Raw genomic sequence first — 24,429 nt, forward strand, 5'->3', positions numbered from 1 at the left:
CATGTAGCTAAAAGGCTCTGCATTTACAATGAAAAACAACCATGAAAATAGCATTACTGTCAATACCACTTTAGGTGGGTCAAGTGAGTTTGAGTCTAAAAGACTTATAAAAGCTGACCTGGAAAACTAGCTCCCAGGCAGGATGCTGTTTCTCTAGGATGGGTTCCTGGGCAGGACATCCTCTCCTGCTCTCAGTCCATCCTCTACTGGCCGCAGCCACTCCGGGACTGACAGAAGGGGGATGAGATGAAGGAACAGTGGGACCCAAGGCATAAAGTGAGAGGGCTGGCTAGACTATGGGATCTGAAAAGGTCCATCAGCTATGGAGGGGTCAGAAAACAAAAGAGGCACAGGCCGGGCGCTGTGGCTTACGCCTGTAATCCCAGCACTTTGGGAAGCCAAGGCGGGCTGATCACGAGGTCAAGAGAGCGAGACCATCTTGGCCAACATGGTGAAACCCCATCTCTACTAAAAATACAAAAATTAGCTGGTTGCAGTGGCGCACGTCTGTAGTCCCAGCTACTCATGAAGCTGAGGCAGGAGAATCGCTTGAACCCTGGAGTCAGAGGTTGCAATCAGCCGAGATTGCGCCATTACACTCCCGCCTGGAGACAGAGCGAGACTCTGTCAGAAAAAAAAAAAAAAAAAAAGCACAGTCTGTGAGGACCCTGCTGTGGGGGGGATCTTGGAGAATGTGCTCCCCTTCGTTCCTCCCAGGAATGTTGCTCCAGCCTCTCAGAATCCTCACATTCATGACACGTGGCTGTCTGAGAAAACTTGAAATGTATTATGTACCATGGGAATGCAACACTGTCTCTGTAGAGACTCTATGTATGTGACCCAGTCTCAAGCCCAGATTCCCCATTCCAGCAAGCTGATTCTCCAAGCAGCTGGATGTGTTAGCAAGTATAGTATTCGAGGGAGGTTTTTGATCTATTTTCAACTGAGGTATACTTTCATGTATAGTCAAATGCACAGATTTAGTTTGATGACTTCTGATGAACATGTACACTTGTGTAACTCACACTTCAATCACTATACAGGACATTTACATCACCCCAGAAAAAAACTTCGTTTTACTGCTCAATCTCTGCTACTCTCTTCCCATGGCCAGAGGCAAATGATACTGGTTTCTTTCACCAGAAATTAGTTTTACCTTTCTGGAACCATACATCAATAGACTCATACATAATGTTCATTTTTGTTATCTGGCATCTTTCTTTAATGTAATATTTTTTAGCATCTTCCATACTATTTGAGAGTATCAAAAACATGCTCCCTTTTATTGCTGAATAGTATGCCATTGTATGACTAGGTCACAAATTATTTATTCATTTTCTTATTGATTGACATTGAAATTGTCTACAGTTTGGGGTTATAAAAAATAAAGCTGCTATGAATATTCTTGGAGATGTCTTTGTGGACTTATGTTTCCATTTCTGTGGGGTAAATATTCACAAATAGGATTGCAGGTTTGTAGGGTAAATGTGCATTTATTGAATTTTTGGAGAAACCATCAGACTGATTTCCAAAGTGCTTGTATCATTTTGCACTTCCAGCAGCATACGAGAGAGTTGTATATCCTTGCACTACATCAGTGACATCAGTTACTGTGGTGTATTCTTAATAATATCCATGTCCATTGGGTGTTTGGTGACATCTCATGATGATTATAATTCTTTATTTTTCATGGCTGAGATATTGGACATTTTTTCAGGTGCTTATTGGCTATGTGTACATCTATCTATCCCCAAGAAATGCCTATTCAATCGGTTGCCCATAAGTTGTTTGTCCTCTGTTTAGTGAGTGGGAGAAATGTTCCTATATTCTGGACACAAGCCATTTGTCAGATATATGGACAGACAGCATTTTTCTTCTCATGTGTTACTTGCCTATTTATTTTCTTAACAATGACTTTTGGTGAGCATGAGTTTTCATGAAAGCCCACATTATAATTTGTTTTCTTTTATAGTGAGTGTTTACCGACTCCTGCCTCAAAAAAGTTTGCCTTCTCCAAGGTTGTAAAGATTTTATATTTTTTCATGGAACTTTCATATTTCAGGTTCAGTTTTAGATCTGACACTTAGGTGGAAGAGATATCTCAAAATAATTTGAGATGAAAAGCAAAAGTCAAGTTCTGCTTTTGTTTTGTATCACGGATATCCAAATGGTTCAGAATGATTTTGTAAAACATTTTTGTCTCCATTGAATTGCTTTGCCATCTATACGGAAAATCCATTTACCATATATGTGTGTGGGTCTGGTGCTGGACCATCCCTTTTTAGGTTTGCATACTTTTTTGGCCAATAACACGTATCCTTTTTTTTTTTTTTTTTTGAGACAGTGTCTCATTCCGTCATCCAGGCTGGAATGCAGTGGCATGATCAAGGCTCACTCATGGCTAGACCTCCTGAGTCAAGCAATCCTCTCATCTCAGCATTCCGAGTAGCTGAAACTACATGTGCAAGTCATCACATCCATCTAATTGTTTATTTTTTGTAGAGAGAGGGTCTCACTCTGTTGCTGAGGCTGGTCTTGAACATCTGGGCTCAAGCCATCCTCCAGACTCAGCCTCCCAAAATATTGGGGTTACAGGCATGAGCCAAGGTGCCAGGCCAATACCACATGTCTTGATTCTTGTACTTTTATAAGTCTTTATATTAAGGTACGTAAGTCCTCCAATTTTTTTTCAGAAAAGGACTGTTGCAATAGTGCTTTGGTGTGGGTTTCATCCAAAGATCAATTTCACGAGAACTGATATGGAGTCTTTTAATCTGTAAGCATGGTGTATATTTGGGTCTTTTAATTCTTTCCTCAACATTGTTTTCTTGTACAAGGTGGATAGTCCTTGAGCATAGTGTGTGAAATTTATCACTAAATATTTTTTGGTTTTGATACTATTGTCAGTGATATTGCTTTAAAACTTTAATTTTTCAAAGGATCATAGAAAGTATACAGAAAAAGTTTTTGCACATTGAGCATGTATATACCTTTGTTTCTTCAATTTGACCACATTCACTTATTAGTCTTTAGGAGTGCCTGCATCCATTAATCACCACTCCAGCTTATTTATGATTCAGGTTTTCATGGTATATATCCTTTTTCATATTTTGGTGTTTAAAGTAGATCTTTACACTTAAAGAGTATTTATTCTAAAAAGAACACACTTAGCTGTGGTTTTTATTCAATTTACAATCTCTGCCTTTTATTTGTAATGCTTAATCCTTTTACCTTTAATATATTCATAAGGTAGTTCAGTTTATGTCTACCATAATGCTATGTATTTTCTGTTTACACCATATCTTTTATATTCTTTATTCCTCTTTTTCTTCCTTCTTTTGGATAAAAGGACTATTCCTCTTATTATCCATTCCTCTCAGTTTAAATTTTTTTGGTTGTCCTAGGATTTATAATATCCCACCTGAAACTATCACATTCAACCATCTATTAATATTATATAACTTCATGGATAATGCAAAAAACTCATTAACAGTATACTTCCATTTATCATCTGCATTATTTGTGCTACTGTTTTTATGAATTTTACTACTACATATGTTGAAACAACAATATATTCCTATTATTTTAATTAATATCACAAATTGTCCTTTAAATAAATTTAAAAATTAGATAAATAAGAGTATTTTATATTGACATTGCCATTTGCCATTTCCAGGGCTCTTCATTACTTAGTATGGATTAAAGTTCCCATTTGGTATTATTTTTCTTTTACCTAAATAACTTTCCTTAACATCTTCTAATACAGAAGCCTGCCTTGGAAATATTCTTTTGTTTATTTGCTTGTTTCCTCTGGAGGTGGCAGAATATGTATTTACATCACGTTTATTTTAAAGGGTTTTATCACTTTAAAGATGTTATGCCATTGTTTCCAAGGAGAAGGCGTCAGTCACTTTCATTACTGTCCCTCTATGTAAACGATATTGTTTTCCTCCGGCTTATAAGATTATCCTTGTTATCTTTGATGTTGGATGATTTATCTATAACGTACCCAAGTAAATCATAGAGTTCTGCTTTTACAAATACTATTTCCGATTCATTGAGCTTCTTGACTGTGAGTTTATCATTTTCTTCATATGTGTAAAGTCTTCAGCCATCATTGCTTTGAGTATTTTTTTCTGTCCCAATATCTCCTTCCTGTCCTTCTGTGACTTGCTTTACCCATATATTAAATCTTTTGATATTTTCACTGATATCCTTAAGATTCTGTTTATTTTTTTCAGCCTTTCTCTGTGTGTGTGTGTGTGTGTGTGTCTTACAGATTGTATGGCTTTCATTGAGTTATCTTCTAGTTCACTTTTTCTTCTGTAATGTATAAACTGATATTAAGGCCATCCAGTGAGTGTTTTATTAAGGTTATACTTTTTTGTAGTTCTTTAATTTCCATTTGGCTGTTTTAAGCATTTGCTTTTTTTTTATATTCTGCATTTGTTTCTCTCATGTTCATGTTTTCTTTAAATCTTTGAACACAATTATCATATATACAGTTTTAATTTCTTTGTCAATTCCATCATTTCTACTATTTTTTGGTCTATTTGTATTGACTGGTTTTTCTCCTAGTTATGGATCACACTAATTGCTTTTTCCTGCCTCATAAATTTTTAAATGATGTCACTCATTGTGAATGCCACATTACAGAGCACTGTAATCATGTTATTTACCTCCAGTGATGGTTGAGGTTTCTTCTGTCAAGCAGTTAATATACTTGGAGATTATTTGGATCCTTTTAGACTTGGTTTTTAAACTTTACTAGGGTGTTTCTGGGGTAGTCTTTATTCTAAGAAGGCATAAATCCTACTCCTAAAGTATGACTTTTCTGGGGTCTCTACTGAATGCCCGAGATGTTCAATGAGGTGTCTCTCGTCGGGCTGATCAGAACCCCAGTATCCCCCAGTGTTACATGAGCTCTGGCATCACCATTGAGCTCACTGTTTCCCTGAATTTGTCCTTTCCCCAGTAGTGGTTCTCTGTCCTACTTTGTAGAATTTCTCCCTGTGCATATGCAGTTTATATTAGACTTCCATGCATATTCCTTCATCTCCTTTTCACCACAAATTCTTTCTCATTATTACCTAGCCTAGAAAATCCACATTTTCTTAGCTATCCCAAACTCTAGTCTCTTTCCTCAGTTCAGCAAGACTGCTGTGGTTGGCTTTGGCTCCAACTCCTTGCCCTTCAGTCCAGGAAGGTTCTCCAGGAAGAAAGTCAGAATAGTTATGCAGTTGCTCTCATTCATTTCCTTTTCTAAATTATCTCAGTCCTGTACTGTCTCTTGTCCAACATGTGGAAAGTTTTTTTAAATATATTTTATAGTCATTTATGGCAGAAAGCCAGTTTTTGTCAGACCTGGTTTTTTGTCCATGTACCTGCCCGTTTTAATCTCCATATCTGTTTACTTCCTAATTCTCATCTACATTCTTGCTTTTGCTCTTCCTGTCCTGGCAACCCATATCCCTTCAGAAAACTGGAGCTTAGAACCCAGTGTGTTCACACGGTTTATATATATTAATTATATTATATTATATATTATTATATTATATTATATTATGCTAATATGTGTGTGTGTGTGTGTGTGTGTGTGTGTGTGTGTGTGTCCTGCAAATTGTATGGCTATACAGCCTGCAGCTGTGCAGGCTATAGGGTATTTTGTCATCAGCCAGGGACAGACATGAAAACCTTGCATGTTTCCCTAGAACATATATATATATTATATATGAATATATATTATATATTATATATTATATTATATATTATATATGAATATTATAATGAATTATATTATATATGAATATTATAATATATAATATGAATATTATATTATATATTCATATATATTATATATGAATACTAGTCTGTATGAACATATATGAATACTAACTTATATGAACATATATATATATATATATATATATACATACACACATACTAGTCTGAATAAACACACCTGGTTCTCTATATATTCATACACATGTGAATTATTTACTTGTGACCCATGACAAAAATGGCAAACACAACCTTCATTTCAGGGAAGGGAGGTTAGAATGATAGAATTACATGGGTGAAAGACTGCATTGATCTTTTATGAGCATTGTAGAATGGCACTCTAAGTATTTGATCATTTGATCTCCTGAGCTTTATATTAAAAAGACCTCATCAACTCTATATAGCCTTCTGCTTCCATCAGGCTATTAGAAAAGATAGCAAGCCTAAAATACCTATTCTCTCAGACTCTTTGATCAAAAGCAAGGTTGTTTGGACATTTTGCCACACCTTCTGGGTCTAAGGGAAATTTGGTCCTAACAAGTTAGCTTGAAGCAAGGCTCTTCTAGGAGGAACTTAAGTTGGCTGTTGCTCCTCTTATAAGTAACATCAGAGACATACTCATTTGGGTAGTTTTCTGGGGTCCTCTGATGCTGGTGTGGTGTCATGGATGACCAAGGTTGACACATCCTTCCTGTGACAGTGGTGGAGAATGTGCCTCGATAACTCTGTCCATTACCATGGTAGCACTGCTGGACCACAGGGGTTTGCTCAGTTGGTGCTGAAAATAGACAAAATCAAGCTGAGTAACTACTAGTATGCAGAAACATGTGAAGCAATTTATGACACAAACAGGACAGTAGTTTCAGAATTATGACTGTTCTCTTTGGTATACTCACAAGCAGAAGGACATGCTGAAGCAAAAACAATAGATTAATAGCATTCTAATATTTTAGTAAGTTCTTAGAAATGTTATATTCAAAACCTGGTGGGAAAAGGACATATCAGTGTGCTTACAATTGGAACTAACACTCATGTGCAAGCTCTTTTGTATGGCTCTCTACTGGTTGTTCATGAGAACAAAGAGGCAGGAAACCAGACGATGATGGATCAGGCTATGCAGGCTGTAGGGTGATTGGCTGTCAGTGGGGGACAGACATGAAAACCCTACACATTTCCCTATATGATTGCTCCTGAAAAGCCAAAGCCTTAAGCTTCTGGTGGACGGGGCAGGTCATGGTACTGCATCTAGTACTTGGAGGCAAAGACCCATTGCTTCTTAGAGAAGGATGGAGGCTAAAATCTTATTTCCTTACAGTAGAGACAGGCAATCCTCTTGTTCCAGCATCCTGCATTGCAACAAAGCAGAAGTCTACTACCTTTCCTCTCAACACACACCAAAAATGCACGTTCCACGAGAAGAAGGCGCAAGAACACCAAGAAATTACTGCCTTCCAAGCATAGGTGTGCAGAGCCTACCTAAGACTGAGATAAGCCAGAAAAACAGTGCGTTCTGTGGTATTTACTGCCAAATAGCCCCAGGATTAGGTGGAATAAATGTCATCATATTAGGTTTCTCCAGGATGACAAACTCAGTGGCCACATACCTCAGCAACTACAATGCTGAAGATTGCAATGAACACTGCCCATTTTAAGAAATGCCTGGAAACACTCACTAGTGGGAAATTTGGCACAAATTTGGCCTGATGTTAGAATTGGAATGTTCTCTGGAACACCGAGATAACCCCTTTCATAACAAAGTGAGTGGTAAGTCACGTGCCCTGGCGGGTTTGCACCGTTCCTGAAGACATCGCCCACACGCGTTGCGCCAAAAATTGCTCCACCAGAGAGAGTGCTGAGGCTTCTTTCCACATGCCATACCCTCAAGTTTCTGTGTAGCATGGAAGGCTTCTGCATCAATCAGATTTTCCATCTCTTTTCATCCCAGTGTTCAAATGTGTAGATGTCTGGCCACAGACTTCTTACCTGCTTCAGAATGAGCCTCTGTGCTTGGAACTGGAACAACAGTGGGAGTCTCTAGGACACCTGATTCTGTTTCTGAGCATTGTGTCAGGTTGCAGTACTGCCACCTCACACATGGATCAGTTGTGTAACACCAGGGTTGTTTCCCAGAATCTGGATTCCTGCAGTAGTTCCCGGTCAGGCCACTGCAAATTCCAAAACAACACAGGTCACAAGAGGCGGGAAAAAATTCAGGGGCACCCAGCACTGTCTAAACTTTGTTATAACAAAGTGTTAAAAAGTGACATTGTAATATTCCCACTTTAGGTACAATAATATTCCGAAAAGCAAAAACGGTCCTCAGGTTCTAAAGAACCATGTAATTTCCAAGACAGATTATAATTTTTATTTTAAAATATCAAAATTGGTCTATGATCCATATAAAAACTGAGATCATACATAAACATATACAAGAAAAATTCGGAATATCTTCCTCCTTCTGCCAACTGCATTCCTCCAGAATAAATGACATAGATTTTGAAGAGTGCATTTTAGATTTTTTTTTTTTTTTTTGAGATGGAGTCTTGCTCTGTCACCCAGACTGGAGTGCAGTGGCACAATCTCGGCTCACTGCAAGCTCTGCCTCCTGGGTTCAAGCCATTCTCCTGCCTCAGCCTCCCGAGTAGCTGAGACTACAGGCGCCCGCCACCTCACCTGGCTAATTTTTTGTATTTTTAGTAGAGACAGGGTTTCACCGTGCTAGCCAGGATGGTCTTGATCTCCTGACCTCGTGATTCACCCACCTCGGCCTCCCAAAGTGCTGGGATTACAGGCGTGAGCCACTGCGCCTGGCCTTAGATTTTTTTAATGCACATAAAAATGTATTGATATCTGTCTCGTTCTCTGTATCTCTCTCTAGGACTCTGCAGTAACGTGTAAATTGTAACTAATATATATTACTTCAGGGAAGAAACGACATCCAACATGATACCATTCCCAGGCCAGCCCCTTTATGTACTCACAGTGTAGATAAAAGGCTCTACTTTTACGGTGAAAAGCAATTGTGAAAATAGTATTACTGTAAATAACATACCAGGTAGATCAAGTGCATCTGGGTTTACAAGACTTATAAAACCTGCCCTAAAAAACTAGCTCCCAGATAGGAAGGCATTTCTCTAGGATGGGTTCCTGGGCAGGACCACCTCTCCTGCTCTCAGTCCATCCTCTGCTGGCCGCAGCCACTCCGGAACTGAGGGAATGGAGGATGAGATGAAAGAACAGTGGGACCCAAGGCATAAAGGGCGACGGCTAGGTAGACAAAGGGATCTGAAGAGGTCGAGTGGCTACATAGGAGTCAGAAAACAATGGAGTAAGAGGCACAGAAGGCAAGGACCCCGGGGTGGAGGGATCTTAGAGAATGTACTCCCACTCATGCCTCCTAGGAACGTTGACCCAACTTGTCAGAATTCTCAGATTAATAACCTGCAGCTCTCTGAGAAAACTTGAAACGTATTATGTACCATGGGAAAGTTTAGAGACTCTATGCATGTGACCTAGTCTCCAGCCTAGACCCCCATTTGAGGAAGCTGGTTCTCCAAGCAACTGGATGTGCTAAAAGGCTGAACCTTTAAAAGAAATTTCTGCTCTTTTTACAGTTGAGGTATACTTTCCCATAGAGTGAGATGCACAGATCTGCAATGTTGTTTGATGATTTTGGATCAACACCTATATCTGTGGAGCCCAAATTCCCATCACCACACAAAACATTTCTGTAACCCCAGAAACTGTCTTGAGTCCCTACCCAATTAATCTCTGCTACCCCCTTGCCACTGCCAGAGGCAAATACTTTGGTTTCTTTCAACAGAAATTAGTTTTTCCTCTTTTGGAGCCTCATGTAAATGAACTCATACAGAATATACATGGCTTCTTTCCTGAGTATATTTTTGAGCTCCATCCAGCTATTTAAGACAATCAGTGCTGAATAGTATTCATGTGTACCAGTAGGTTGCAAATTATTTTTTCATTTTGTTATTGATGAACATTGAAATTATTTTTACAGTTTGGATTATAATAAATAAAGCTGCTATAAATATTCATATAGAACTCTTTGTGGACTTACTTTTTCATTTCCTTGGGATAAATATTCAGGAATAGAATTGCAGGTTTGTAAGATAGAAGCATATTGATGGAACTTTATAAGAAACTATCTGACAGATTTTTTAATTCGTTTTATCATTTTGATCTTCCACCAGCATATGATAAGAGTTTTATAATCTAGCTCCACATCAGTGACACCATTTATTATTGTGTCTTCTTAACGATATCCAAATCCACTGGGTGTTTGGTGATGTCTAATGATGGTTGTAATTCTTGATTTTTGATGGCTGAGATGTTCAGCACTTTTTCAGGTAATTATTGGCTATGCGTCCATGTTTCCCTGTGAAATGCCTACTGAGTCTGTTGCCCATTTTGATTAGGTTGTTTGTCCTCTGATTGGTGAGTGGAAGAAATGTTTCTATACTATGGATACAAGCCGTTTGTCAGATGTACAGATTGAGAGGATTTTCTTCCAGTGTGTTATTTGCCTATTTACTTTCTTAACAGTGGTATTGGGTGAACATAAGTTTTAATTTTATGAAAGCCCCAATTATAACTGGATTTCCTTTATAGTTAGGATTTTATGGGTCCAGCCTCAATAATTTTGCCTTCCCCTAAGTTGTGAAGGTTAGTTTTTTTGTAGAAGTTTTTTTTTTTTTTAATTTCAGCTGTAGTATTGCTCTTACATGTAGGTCTAAGAACTATTTGAAATTAATTTGATCCAGAAAGCAGAAGTCAAGGCCAGATTTTGTTTTTGTTTTCTGTATGGATAGCTGGTTGTTTTAGAATAATTTTGGAAATAATTTCTTTCTCCGTTGAATTGCTTTGCCAGGTATAATGAATTGAGCATATATATGTGGGTCTGCTTCTAAATCATCTTTTTAATGTTTGTTTGCTTTTTTGCTAATATTACATGTCTTTTTTCTTTTTTGAGAGAGAGAGAAAGAGGATCTTGCTCTGTCAACCAGACTGTAGATCAGTAGCATGATCTCGGCTCACTTCAGCATCAACCTCCTGGGCTCAAGCAATCCTCCCACCCCAGCCTCCCTAATAGCTGAGACTACAGGTGCATGGCACCACACTTACTAGTTTTTGTTTTTAATTATTTTTTGTAGACACAGGCTCTTGCTATATTGCCCAGGCTGGTCTGGAACTCTTGGGCTCAAGTGCTCCTCCTGCCTCAGACTCCCAGAGTGATGGAATTACAGACATGACCCATGGTGTCTGGCCAATATCACGTGTCTTGATTGTTGTACCTTTAGAAATCTTTAAATTATGTTATAAAAGTCCTCCAACTTTTTTTCTTCATTTTAAAGATTGTGTTTGCAGTTCTAGCATATAAATGTTGTCACTTTAAAAATACATATATATATTAGTGATGGAATTCTAATTAGATGTGGGTCGAATCCAAAGATCAATTTAGCAAGAAGTGATACTGAGTCTTTTAACCTAAAAGCATGGTATATATATATATATATATATTTTTTTTTTTTTTTTTGAGACAGAGTTTTACTCTTGTTGCCCAGGCTGGAGTTGCTCAATGGTGCAATCTCGGCTCACTGCAACCTCTGCCTCCTGGGTTCAGGTGATTCTTTTGCCTCAGCCTCCCCAGTAGCTGGGATTACAAGCATGTGCTGCCACACCCGACTAATTTTTGCATTTTTAGTAGAGACGGGGGTTTCACCATGTTGGTCAGGCTGGTCTCGAACTCCTGACCTCAGGTGATCCACCCACCCCAGCCTCCCAAAGTGCTGAGATTACAGGCGTGAGCCACCACACCCAGCCGCATGGTATATCTTTATTTAGATATTTTATTTGTTTTCCTTAACAATGTTTTGTAGTGCAGGGTATCATTCTTGGGTATGTTGTATTACATTTATTGATAATGTTTTTTGGTTTTGATACTTGTTTATGGTTTTAATACCAGTTCCCATTAGGTATTATTTTTCTTCTACCCACATAGCATTCTTTAACATCTTTTATTATAGAAGGCTTATGCTGAAATAGTCTTCTAGTTTTGCAGGATCTTTTTCTTTTGGGGAGGGATAATAGGTGCTTATATAGCATACATTTTTAAGGAATTTTTTTGCAAATGTAGCATACTAGGTTGATTGTGGTTTTTCTTCTTTTTTATTATTTTATTTTTTTCCATAAGTTATTGGGGTACAGGTGGTATTTGGTTACATGAGTAAGTTCTTTTTTATTTTTATTTTTATTTTTATTTTTATTTTTTTGAGATGGAGTCTTGCTCTGTCGCCCAGGCTGGAGTGCAGAGGCGCGATCTCGGCTCACTGCAAGATGAGTAAGTTCTTCAGTGGAGATTTGCAAAATCCTAGTGCACCCATCACCTGAGCAGTGTACACTGCACCATATTTGTTGTCTTTTAGCCTTTGCACCCCTCCCACTTTTCCCCCAAGTCCTCAAAGTCCATTGAATCATCCTTATGCCTTTGCATCCTCATAGCTTAGCTCCCACATATCAGTGAGAACAAATGATGTTTGGTTTTCCATTCTTGAGTTAGTCCACTTAGAATAATAGCCTCCAATCTCATCCAGGTAACTGCAAATGCTGTTAATTAATTCCTTTTTATGGCTGAATAGTATTCCATCATATATATGTGTATATATATATATGATATTCCATCATATATATACATATATGATGTAGTAGTATAAATATATATGTATATGTATATATATGATGTAGTATTCATATATATGATGTAGTAGTATACATATATATGATGTAGTAGTATTCCACCATATATATATATGTATACACACACACACACACACACATATATATATATCAGAGTTTCTTTATTCACTCATTGATTGATGGGCATTTGGGTTGATTCCATGATTTTGCAATTGTGAATTGTGCTGCTACAAACATGCATGTGCAAGTATCTTTTTCAAATAATGACTTCTTTTCCTGTGGGTGGATACCCAGTAGTGAGATTACTGAAGCAAATAGCAGTTTTACTTTTAGTTATTAAGGAATCTCCACACTGTTTTTCATAGTGCCTATACTGGTTATATTCCCAACAGCAGTGTAGATGTGTCTCTGTTCGATGCATCCATACCAACATCTACTGTTTTTTGATTTTTTGATTATGACCATTGTTGCAGGAGTAAGGTGGGATCGTATTGTGGTTTTGATTTGCATTTCCCTGAGCATTAGTGATGTTGAGCAGTTTTTCATATGTTTGTTGGCCACTGGTATATCTTCTTTTGAGAATTGTCTATTCATATCCTTAGCTCACTTTTTGATGAGATTGTTTGTTTTTTTCTTACTGATTTGTTTGAGTTCGTTGTAGATTCTGGATATTAGTCCTTTGTCAGATGTATAGATTGTAAATATTTTCTACCACTCTGTGGGTTGTCTGTTTACTCTGCTGACTTTTCCTTTTGCTGTGCAAAAGCTCTTTAGTTTAATTAGGTCCCAACTACTTATCTTTGTTTTTATTGGATTTGCTTGGTTTTTGGTCATGAAATTCTTGCCTAAGCCAATGTCTAGAGGGATTTTTCCAATGACATCTTCTAGAATTTTTATAGTTTCAGGTCTTTGGTTTAAGTCCTTAATCCATCTTGAGTTGATTTTTTGTACACGATGAGAGGTGAGGATCCAGTTTCATTCTCTTACATGTGACTAGCCAATTATCCCAGCACCATTTGTTGAAAAGGGTGTGCTTTTTCCACTTCAGGTTTTTGTTTGCTTTGTTGAAGATGAGTTGGCTGTAAGTATTTGTGTTTACTTCTGGGTTCTCTATTATGTTCCATTGGTCTATCTGCCTATTTTTATACCAGTACCACACTGTTTTGGTGACTATGGCCTTATAGTGTAGTTTGAAATCATGTAGTGTGATGCATCTAGATTTGTTCTTTCTGCTTAGTCTGGCTTTGGCTATGTGGGTTCTTTGTTGATTCCATATGAATTTTAGAATTTTTTTTTCTAACTCTGTGAAGAATGATGGTGGCATTTTTATTGAGATTGTGTTGAATTTGTAGATTGCTTTTGGCATTATGCTCATTTTCACAATATCTATTCTATGCATCCATGAGCACGGGATGTGTCTCCATTTGTTTGTGTTGTCTATGATTTCTCTCAGCAGTGTTTTGTAGTTTTCCTTGTAGAGGTCTTTCGAGTCATTTGTTAGGTATATCCGTAAGTATTTTATTTTTATTGCAGCTATTGTAAAAGAGGTTGAGTTCTTAATTTGGTTTTCCACTTGATCTCTGTTGGTATATAGAAGAGCTACTATTTGTGTATGTTAATCTTGTATCTGGAAACTTTGCTGAATTCTTGTATCAGTTCTAGGAGCTTTCTGGAGGAGTCCTTATGGTTTTCAAGGTAAACTATAATATCATCAGCAAACAGGGACAGTTTGGCTTCTTCTTTACCAATTTGGATGCCCTTTATTTCTTGCTCTTGTCTGATTGCTGTGGCTAGGACTTCCAGTACTATGTTCAAGAAGAGTGGTGAGAGTGGGTATCCTTGTCTTGTTCTCATTCTCAGAGGGAATGTTTTCAACTTTTCCCCATTCAGTATTATGTTGGCTGTGGGTTTGTCATAGATAGTTTTTATTACATTAAGGTATGTCCATTGTATGCTGATTCTGCAGAGGGTTTTAATCATAAAGGGATGCTGGATTTTGTCAAATGCTTTTTCTGCATCTTTTGAGATGATCATGTGATTTTTTATTTTAATCCTGTTTACGTGGCATATCACATTTATTGACTCGTATATATTAAACCATCCCTTTATCCCTGGTATGAAATCCACTTGATCATGGTAGATTATCTTTTTAATATGTTGTTGGATTCTGTTAGCTAGCATTTTGTTAAAGATTTTAGCATCTATGTTCATCAAGGATATCAGTCTGTAGTTTTCTTTTTTGTTGTGTCCTTTTCTGGTTTTGGTATTAGGGTGATGCTGGCTTCATAGAATGAATTAGGGAAGTTTCCTTCTTTCTCTATCTTGTGGAATAGTGTCAAAAGGATTGGTACCAATTCTTCTTTGAATGTCTGGTAGAATTCTGCTGTGAATCCATCTGGTCCTGAACATTTTTTTGTTGGTAATTTTTAAATTACTGTTTCAATCTTTCTGCATGTTATTGGTCTGTTCAGGGTATCTACTTCTCCCTGATTTAAGCTGGGAAAGTTGCATTTTTTCAGGAATTTATCTAACTCTTCTAGGTTTTCTAGTTTATTTGTGTGTGAAGATGTTCATAGTAGCCTTGAATGGTCTTTTGTATTTCCGTGGTGTCAGTTGGAATATCTCCTGTTTTGTTTCTCAGAGAAGTCATTTGGACTTTCTATCTTCTTTTCTAGGTTAATCTTGCTAATGGTCTATCGATTTTATTTATATTTTCAAAGAACCAGATTTGTTTCATTTATCTGTTGTATCTTTTTGTTTCAATTTTACTTAGTTCTACTCTGAAAACTTGATTATTTCCTTTCTTGTTTTGGGTTTGGGTTTGGTTTGTTCTTGTTTCTTTAGTTCCTTGAGGTGTGACCTTAGATTGTCTCTTTGTCCTCTTTCAGACTTTTTGGTGTAGGCATTTAGGGCTATAAACTGTCCTCTTAGCACCACCTTAGCTGTATCCCAGAAGTTTTGATAGATTGTGTCATTATTGTCATTCAGTTCAAATAATTTTTTAATTTCTATCTTGATTTTGTTTTTGATCCACTGCTCATTCAGGAGCAGGTTATTTAATTTCCATGTATTTGCATGGTTTTGAAGGTTCCTTTTGGAGTTGATTTCCAGGTTTATTCCACTGTGGTCTGAGAGAGTGCTTGATATAATTTCAATTTTCTTAAATTTATTGAGGTTCATTTTATGGCCTATTATATGGTCTATCTTGGAGAAAGTTCCATATGTTGTTGAATAGAATATGTATTCTATGGTTGTTGGATGAAATGTTTTGTACATATGTGTTAAGTCCATTAGTTCCAAGGTATAGTTTAAATCCATTGTTTCTTTGTTGACATTCTGTCTTGATGACCTGTTTAGTGCTGTCAGTGGAATATTGAAGTTCCTCACTATTATTGTGTTGCTGTCTATCTCATTTCTCAGGTCAGTAGTAATTATTTTATACATTTGGGAGCTCCAGTGTTGGATGCATATATGTTTAGGATTGTGATATTTTCCTATTGGGCAAGGCCTTTTACCATTATATAATGTCCCTATTTGTCTCTTTTAACCACTGTTGCTTTAAAGTTTGTTTTGTCTGATACAACAATAGCTACTTCTGCTAGCTTTTGGTGTCAATTTGCATGAAATGCCTTTTTCCACCCATTTACTTTAAGTTTATGTGAGTCCTTATGTCTTAAATGAGTCTCCTGAATGCAGGAGATGGTTGGTGAGTTCTTATTCATTCTGCAGTTCTGTATCTTATTATTATTATTATTATTATTATTATTATACTTTAAGTTCTGGGATACATGTGTAGAATGTGTGGGTTTGTTACATAGGTATACACGTGTCATGGTGGTTTGCTGCACCAAGCAAACCATCATCTACTTTAGGTATTTCTCCTAATCCAATCCCTCCCCTAGCCTCAACTCCCCAACAGGCCCCTGTGTGTGATGTTCCCCTCCCTGTGTCCATGTGTTCTCATTGTTCAACTCACACTTATGCGTGAGAATATATGGTGTTTGGTTTTCTGTTCTTGTGTTAGTTTGCTGAGAATGATGGTTTCCAGCTTCATCCATGTCCCTGCAAAGGACATGAACTCATCCTTTTTTATGACTGCATAGTATTCCACAGTGTATATGTGCCACATTTTCTTTATCCAGTCTATCATTGATGGGCATTTCAGTTGGTTCCAAGTCTTTGCTATTGTGAATAGTGCTACAATAAACATACGTGTGCATGTGTCTTTATTGTAGAATGATTTATAATCCTTTGGGTATATACCCAGTAATGGGATTGCTGGGTCAAATGGTACATCTGGTTCTAGATCCTTGAGGAATCACCACACTGTCCTCCACAATGGTTGAACTGATTTACACTCCCACCAACAGTGTAAAAGTGTTCCTGTTTCTCCACACATCCTCTTCAGCATCTGTTGTTTCCTGACTTTTTAATGATTGCCATTCTAACTGGCATGAGATGGTATCTCATTGTGGTTTAGATTTGCATTTCTCTAATTAACAGCGATGATGAGCTTTTTTCATGTTTGTCAGCCACATAAAGGTCTTCTTGTCAGAAGTATCTGTTCATATCCTTTGCCCACTTTTTGATGGCGTTGTTTGTTTTTTTTTTCTTGTACATTTAAGTTGCTTGTACATTTTAAACATTAGCCCTTTGTCAGATGGATAGATCACAAAATTTTTCTCCATAGGTTGCTTTTTCACTCTGATGAGAGTTTTTTGCTGTGCAGAAGCTCTTTATTTTAATTAGATCTCATTTGTAAATTTTGGCTTTTGTTGCCATTGGTTTTGGTGTTTTAGTCATGAAGTCTTCTCCCATGCCTATGTCCTGAATGGTATTGCCTATGTTTTCTTCTAGGGTTTTTTTTTTGTTTTTGTTTTTGTTTTTTTGACAGAGTCTCACTCTGTCGCCCAGGCTGGAGTGCAGTGGCACAATCTTGGCTTGCTGCAAGCTCAACCTCCTCGGCTCATGCCATTCTCCTGCCTCAGCCTCCCGAGTAGCTGGGACTATAGGTGCCCGCCACCACACCCAGCTAATTTTTTGTATTTTTAGTAGAGATGGGGTTTCACTGTGTTAGTCAAGATGGTCTTGATCTCCTGACCTCGTGATCAGTCCACCTCTGCCTCCTAAAGTGTCTTCTAGGGATTTTATGGTTTTAGGTCTTACATTTGATTCTTTAATCTATCTTGAGTTAATTTTTGTATAAGGTGTAAGGAAGGGATCCAGTTTCAGTTTTCTGCATATGGCTAGCCAGTTTTCCCAACACCATTTATTAAATAGGGAATCCTTTCCCCATTGCTTATTTTTGTCCGGTTTGTCAAAGATCCAATAGTTGTAGATGTGTGGTGTTATTTCTGAGGCCTCTGTTCTGTTCTATTGGTCTATATATCTGTTTTGGTACCAGTACCATACCATGCTGTTTTTGTTACTGTAGCCTTGTAGTATATTTTGAAGTCAGGTAGCATGATGCCTCCAGCTTTGTTCTTTTTGCTTAGGTTGTCTTGGATATATAGGCCCTTTTTCAATTCCATATGAAATTTAAAGTAGTTTTTTCTAATTATGTGAAGAAATCAATGGTAGCTTGATGGGGATAGCATTGAATCTATAAATTACTTTGGGCAGTATGGCAATTTTTACAATATTGATTCTTCCAATCCATTAGCATGGAATGTTTTTCCATTTGTTTGTGTCCTGTCTTATTTCTTTGAGTAGTGGTTTGTAGTTCTCCTTGAAGAGGTCCTTCACATCCCTTGTAAGTTGGATTCCTAGGTATATTTTATTCTCTTTGTAGCAATTGTGAATGGGAATTCACTCATGATTTGGCTCTGTGCCTCTTATTGGTGTATAGGAATGCTTGTGATTTTTGCACATTGATTTTATATCTTGAGACTTTGCTGAAGTTGCTTATCAGCTTAAGGAGATTTTGGGCTGAGATGATAGAGTTTTCTAAATATACAACCATGTCATCTGCAAACAGAAATAATTTGACTCCCTCTCTTCCTACTTGAATACCCTTTATTTCTTTCTCTTGCCTGATTGCCCTGGACAGAATTTCCAATACTATGTTGAATAGGAGTGGTGAGAGAGGGCATCCTTGTCTTGTACTGGTTTTCAAAGGGAATGCTTCCAGCTTTTGCCCATTCAGTATGATATTGGCTATGGGTTTGTCATAAATAGCTCTTATTATTTTGAGACATGCTCCATCAATACCTAGTTTATTAAGAGTTTTTAGCATGATTGGGCATTGAATTTTATCAAAGGCCTTTTCTGCATCTATTGCAATAATCATATGGTTTTTGTCATTGGTTCTGTTTATGTGATAGATTATGTTTATTGATTTGAATATGTTGAACCAGCCTTGCATCCCAGGGATGAAGCCAACTTGATCATGATGGATAAGCTTTTTGATATGCTGCTGGACTCAGTTTGCCAGTATTTTATTGAGGATTTTCACATCAATGTTCATCAGGGATGTTGGCCTGAAATTTTCTTTTCTTGTTGTCTCTCTGCCGGGTTTTGGTATCAGAATGATGCTGGCCTCATAAAATGAGTTAGGCAGGAGTCCCGCTTTTTCTATTGTTTGGAATAGTTTCAGAAGGAATGGTACTAGCTCTTCTTTGTACCTCTGTTAGGATTTGACTGTTAATCCCTCTGGTCTGGGCTTTTTTTTGGTTGGTAGGCTATTAATTACTGCCTTGATTTCAGAACTTGTTATTGGTCTATTCAGGGATTCGACTTCTTCCTGGTTTAGTCTTGGGAGGGTGTATGTGTCCAGGAATTTATCCATTTCTTTCAGATCTTCTATTTTATTTGCATAGAGGTGTTTAAAGTATTCTCTGATGGTAGTTTGTATTTTTGTGGCATCATTGGTGATATCCCCTTTATTATTCTTTATCGTGTCTATTTGATTCTTCTCTATTTTCTTCTTTATTAGTCTGGCTAGGCTTCTATATATTTTGTTAATCTTTTCAAAAAACCAGCTCTTGGGTTTATTGATTTTTTAAAGGGTTTTTGTGTCTTTATCCCCTTCAGTTCTGCTCTGATCTTAGTTATTTCTTGTCTTCTGCTGGCTTTTGTATTTGTTTGTTCTTGCTTCTCTGGTTCTTTTAATTGTGATGTTAGGGTGTTGATTTTAGATCTTTCCTGCTTTCTCCTGTGGGCATTTAGTGCTATAAATTTCCCTCTAAACATGGCTTTAGCTGTGTACCAGAGATTCTGGCACATTGTGTCTTTGTTCTCATTGGTTTCTAAGAACTTATCTACTTCTGCCTTAATTTTGTTATTTACCCAGTAGTAATTCAGGAGCAGGTTGTTCAGTTTCCATATAGTTGTGTAGTTTTCAGTGAGTTTATTAATCCTGAGTTCTAGTTTGATTGCACTTTGGTCTGAGAGACTGTTTGTTATGATTTCCGTTCTATGGCATTTGCTGAGGAGTGTTTTACTTCCAATTATGTGGTCAATTTTAGAATAAGTGCGATGTGGTGCTGAGAAGAATGTATATTCTGTTGATTTGTGGTGTCGAGTTCTGTAGATGTCTATTAGGTCGGCTTGGTCCAGAGCTGAATTCACGTCCTGAATATCCTTGTTAATTTTCTGTCACATTGATCTAATATTGGCTGTGGGGTGTTAAAGTCTCCCACTATTTTTGTGTGGAAGTCTAAGTCTCTTTGTAGGTCTCTAAGAACTTGCTTTATTAATCTGGGTGCTCCTGTATTGGGTGCATATATAATTAGGACAGTCAGATCTTCTTGTTGCATTGATACTTTTACCATTATGTAATGCCCTCCTTTGTCTCTTTTGATCTTTGATGGTTTAAAGTCTGTTTCATCAAAGACTAAGATTGCAACCCCTGCTTTTTTTTTTCTTTCCATTTGCTTTGGTAAATATTCCTTCATTTCTTTATTTTGAGCCCATGTATGTCTTTTCACCCTGAGATGGGTCTTCTGAATACAGCACACCAATGGGTCTTGACTCTTTATTCAATTTTCCAGTCTGTGTCTTTTAACTGGGGCATTTAGCCCATTTACATTTAAGGTTAGTATTGTTATGTGTGAATTTTATCCTGTCATTATGATGCTAGCTGGCTATTTTGCCCATTAGTTGATGCAGTTTCTTTATAGTGTCGACGGTGTTTACAATTTGGTATATTTTTGCAGTAGCTGTTACTGGTTTTTCCTTTCCATATTTAGTGTGTTCTTCAGGACCTCTTGTAAGGCAGGCCTGGTGTTGACAAAATTCCTCAGCATTTGTTTGTTTGTAAAGGATTTTACTTCTCCTTTCCTTACAAAGCTTAGTTTGGCTGGATATAAAATTCTAGGTTGAAAATTATTTTCTTTAAGAATGTTGAATATTCTACATCTTTCTTTGTCACTGGATGTTTCCTGCCCTCGAACATCAGACTCCAATTTCTTCAGTTTTGGAATTCAGACTGGGTATCCTTGCTCCTCAGCCTGCAGATGGCCTATTGTGGGACCTTGTGATTGCAAGAGAGGGGAGGTTTCAAGATGGCCGAATAGGAACAGCTCCAGTCCACACAGTTCCCAGCATGAGCAAAGCAGAAGATGGGTGGTTTCTGCATTTCCAACTGAGGTACATGGTTCATCTCACTGGGGCTTGTCAGACAGTGGATGCAGCCCACGGAGTGTTAGCCAAAGCAAGGCGGGGCATCGCCTCACCTGGGAAGTGTAAGGGGTCGGGGAATTCCCCTTCCTAGCCAAGGGAAGCCATGACAGATGTACCTAGAAAATCAGGACACTCCCACCCTAATATTGCACTTTTCCAATGGTCTTAGCAAATGGCACACCAGGAGATTATATCCTGTGCCTGGCTCAGAGGGTCCCACGCCCACAGAACCTTGCTCACTGCTAGCACAGCAGTCTGAGATTGAACTGCTAGCACAGTAGTCTGAGATCAAACTGCAAGGCAGCAGCAAGGCTGGGGGAGGGGCGCCTGCCATTGCTGAGGCTTGAGTAGGTAAACAAAGTGACCAGGAAGCTCAAACTGGGTGGAGCCCACCGCAGCTCAAGGAGGCCTGCCTGCCTCTGTAGACTCCACCTCTGGGAGCAGGGCATAGCTGAACAAAAGGCAGCAGAAACTTCTGCAGACTTAAACATCCCTGTCTGACAGCTTTGAAGAGAGTAGTGGTTCTCCCAGCACAGAGTTTGAGATCTGAGAATGGACAGACTGACTCCTCAAGTGGGTCCCTGACCCTGAGTAGCCTAACTGGGGGACACCTCCCAGTAGGGGCCAACTGACACCTCATACAGCTGGGTGCCCCTCTGAGATGAAGCTTCCAGAGGAAGGATCAGGCAGCAACATTTGCTGTTCTGTAATATTTGCTGTTCTGAAGCCTCCACTGGTGATACCCAGGCAAACAGGGACTGGAGTGGACCTCCAGCAAACTCCAACAGACCTGCAGCTGAGGGTCCTGACTGTTAGAAGGAAAACTAACAAACAGAAAAGACATCCACACCAAAACCCCATCTGTACATCACCATCATCAAGAGCCAAAGGTAGATAAACCACAAAGATGGGGAGAAACCAGAGCAGAAAAGCTGAAAATTCTAAAAATCAGAGTGCCTCTTCTCCTCCAAAGGAACACAGCTCCTCACAAGCAACAGAACAAAGCTGGACAGAGAATGACTTTGATGAGTTGAGAGAAGAAGGCTTCAGATGATTGGTAATAACAAACTTCTCCGAGCTAAAGGAGGATGTTCGAACCCATTGCAAAGAAGCTAAAAACCTTGAAAAAGATTAGACGAATGGCTAACTAGAATAAACAGCATAGAGAAGACCTTAAATGATCTAATGGAGCTGAAAACCGTGGCACGAGAACTACGTGACACATGCACAAGTTTCAGTAGTCGATTCAAGCAAATGGAAGAAACGGTATCAGTGATTAAAGATCAAATGAATGAAATGAAGCAAGAAGAGAAGTTTAGAGAAAAAAAGAGTAAAAAGAAATGAACAAAGCCTCCAATAAATATGGGACTATGTGAAAAGACCAAATCTACGTCTGATTGGTGTACCTGAAAGTGACGAGGAGAATGGAACCAAGTTGGAAAACACTCTTCAGGATATTATCCAGGAGAACTTCCCCAACCTAGCAAGTCAGGCCAACATTCAAATTCAGGAAATACAGAGAACGCCACAAAGATACTCCTCGAGAAGAGCAACTCCAAGACACATAATTGTCAGATTCACCAGAAAGGTCGGGTTACCCACAAAGGGAAGCCCATCAGACTAACAGCATATCTCTCAGCAGAAACTCTACAAGCCAGAAGAGAGTGGCAGCCAATATTCAACATTTTTAAAGAAAAGAATTTTCAACTGATAATATGATATCCAGCCAAACTAAGCTTCATAAGTGAAGAAGAAATAAAATCCTTTACAGACAAGCAAATGCTGAGAGATTTTGTCACCACCAGGCCTACCTTACAAGAGCTCCTGGAGGAAGCACTAAACATGGAAAGAAACAACTGGTATCAGCCATTGCACAAACATGCCAAATTGTAAAAACCATCGATTCTAGGAAGAAACTGCATCAACTAATGAGCAAAACAACCAGCGAATATCATGATGACAGGATCAAATTCACACATAACAATATTAACCTTAAATGTAAATGGGCTAAATGCTCCAATTAAAAGACACAGACTGGCAAATTGGATAAAGAGTCAAGATCCATCAGTGTGCTGTATTCTGAAGACCCATCTCATGTGCAGAGACACACATAGGCTCAAAATAAAGGGATGGACGAAGATCTACCAAGCAAATGGAAAAAAAAAAAAAAAAAACCAGGGGTTGCAATCCTATTCTCTGATAAAACACTTTAAACCAACAAAGATCAAAAGAGACAAAGAAGGCCATTACATAATGGTAAAGGGATCAACAAGAAGAGCTAACTATCCTAAATATATATGCACCCAATACAGTAGCACCCAGATTCATAAAGCAAGTCCTTAGAGACCTACAAAGAGACTTAGACTCCCACACAATAATAATGGTAAACTTTAACATCCCACTGTCAACATTAGACAGATCAATGAGACAGAAAGTTAACAAGCATATCCAGGAATTGAACTCAGCTCTGCACCAAGCAGACCTAATAGACATCTACAGAACTCTCCACCCCAAATCAACAGAATATACATTCTTCTCAGCACCAAATCACACTTATTCTGAAATTGACCACATAGTTGGAAGTGAAGCACTCCTCAGCAAATGTAAAAGAACAGAAATTATAACAAACTGTCTCTCAGACCACAGTACAATCTAACTAGAACTCAGGATTAAGAAACTCACTAAAAACTGCTCAACTATATGGAAACTGAACAACCTGAACCTGAATGACTACTGGGTATGTAACGAAACGAAGGCAGAAATAAAGATGTTCTTTGAAACCAATGAGAACAAAGACACAACATACCAGAATCTCTGGGACACATTTAAAGCAGTGTGTAGAGGGAGATTTATAGCACTAAATGCCCACAAGAGAAAGCAGGAAACATCTAAAATTGACACCCTAACATCACCATTAAAAGAACTAGAGAAGCAAGAGCAAACACATTCAAAAGCTAGCAGAAGGCAAGAAATAACTAAGATCAGAGCAGAACTGAAGGAGATAGAGACAGAAAAAAACCTTCAAAACATCAATGAATCCAGGAACTGGTTTTTTGAAAAGATCAACAAAATTGATAGACCGCCACAAGACTAATAAAGAAGAAAAGAGAGAAGAATAAAATAGATGCAATAAAAAATGATAAAGGGGATATCACCACCAATCCCACAGAAATACAAACTACCATCAGAGAATACTATAAACACCTCTACGCAAATAAACTAGAAAATCTAGAAGAAATGGAAAAATTCCTGGACACATACACCCTACCAAGACTAAACCAGGAAGAAGTTGAATCCTTGAATAGACCAATA

General features: G+C 38.0%; 1 protein-coding gene across 1 annotated transcript in view; it reads right to left on the reverse strand.

Moving 5' to 3' along the window:
- Window positions 1-24,429, reverse strand: part of LPA (lipoprotein(a)) — a 243,401-nt gene that overhangs the window by 62,727 nt on the left and 156,245 nt on the right. The window contains exons 51-52 of the mRNA XM_063666806.1: window positions 7,765-7,946; window positions 6,400-6,559 (exon numbers count right to left, since the gene is read on the reverse strand). Coding sequence (XP_063522876.1) covers window positions 6,400-6,559; window positions 7,765-7,946 — 342 coding nt within the window. The remainder of the gene's footprint in view (window positions 1-6,399; window positions 6,560-7,764; window positions 7,947-24,429) is intronic.

Source organism: Pongo pygmaeus, chromosome 5 (assembly GCF_028885625.2).
Source record: "Pongo pygmaeus isolate AG05252 chromosome 5, NHGRI_mPonPyg2-v2.0_pri, whole genome shotgun sequence".
Taxonomy (NCBI): domain Eukaryota; kingdom Metazoa; phylum Chordata; class Mammalia; order Primates; family Hominidae; genus Pongo; species Pongo pygmaeus.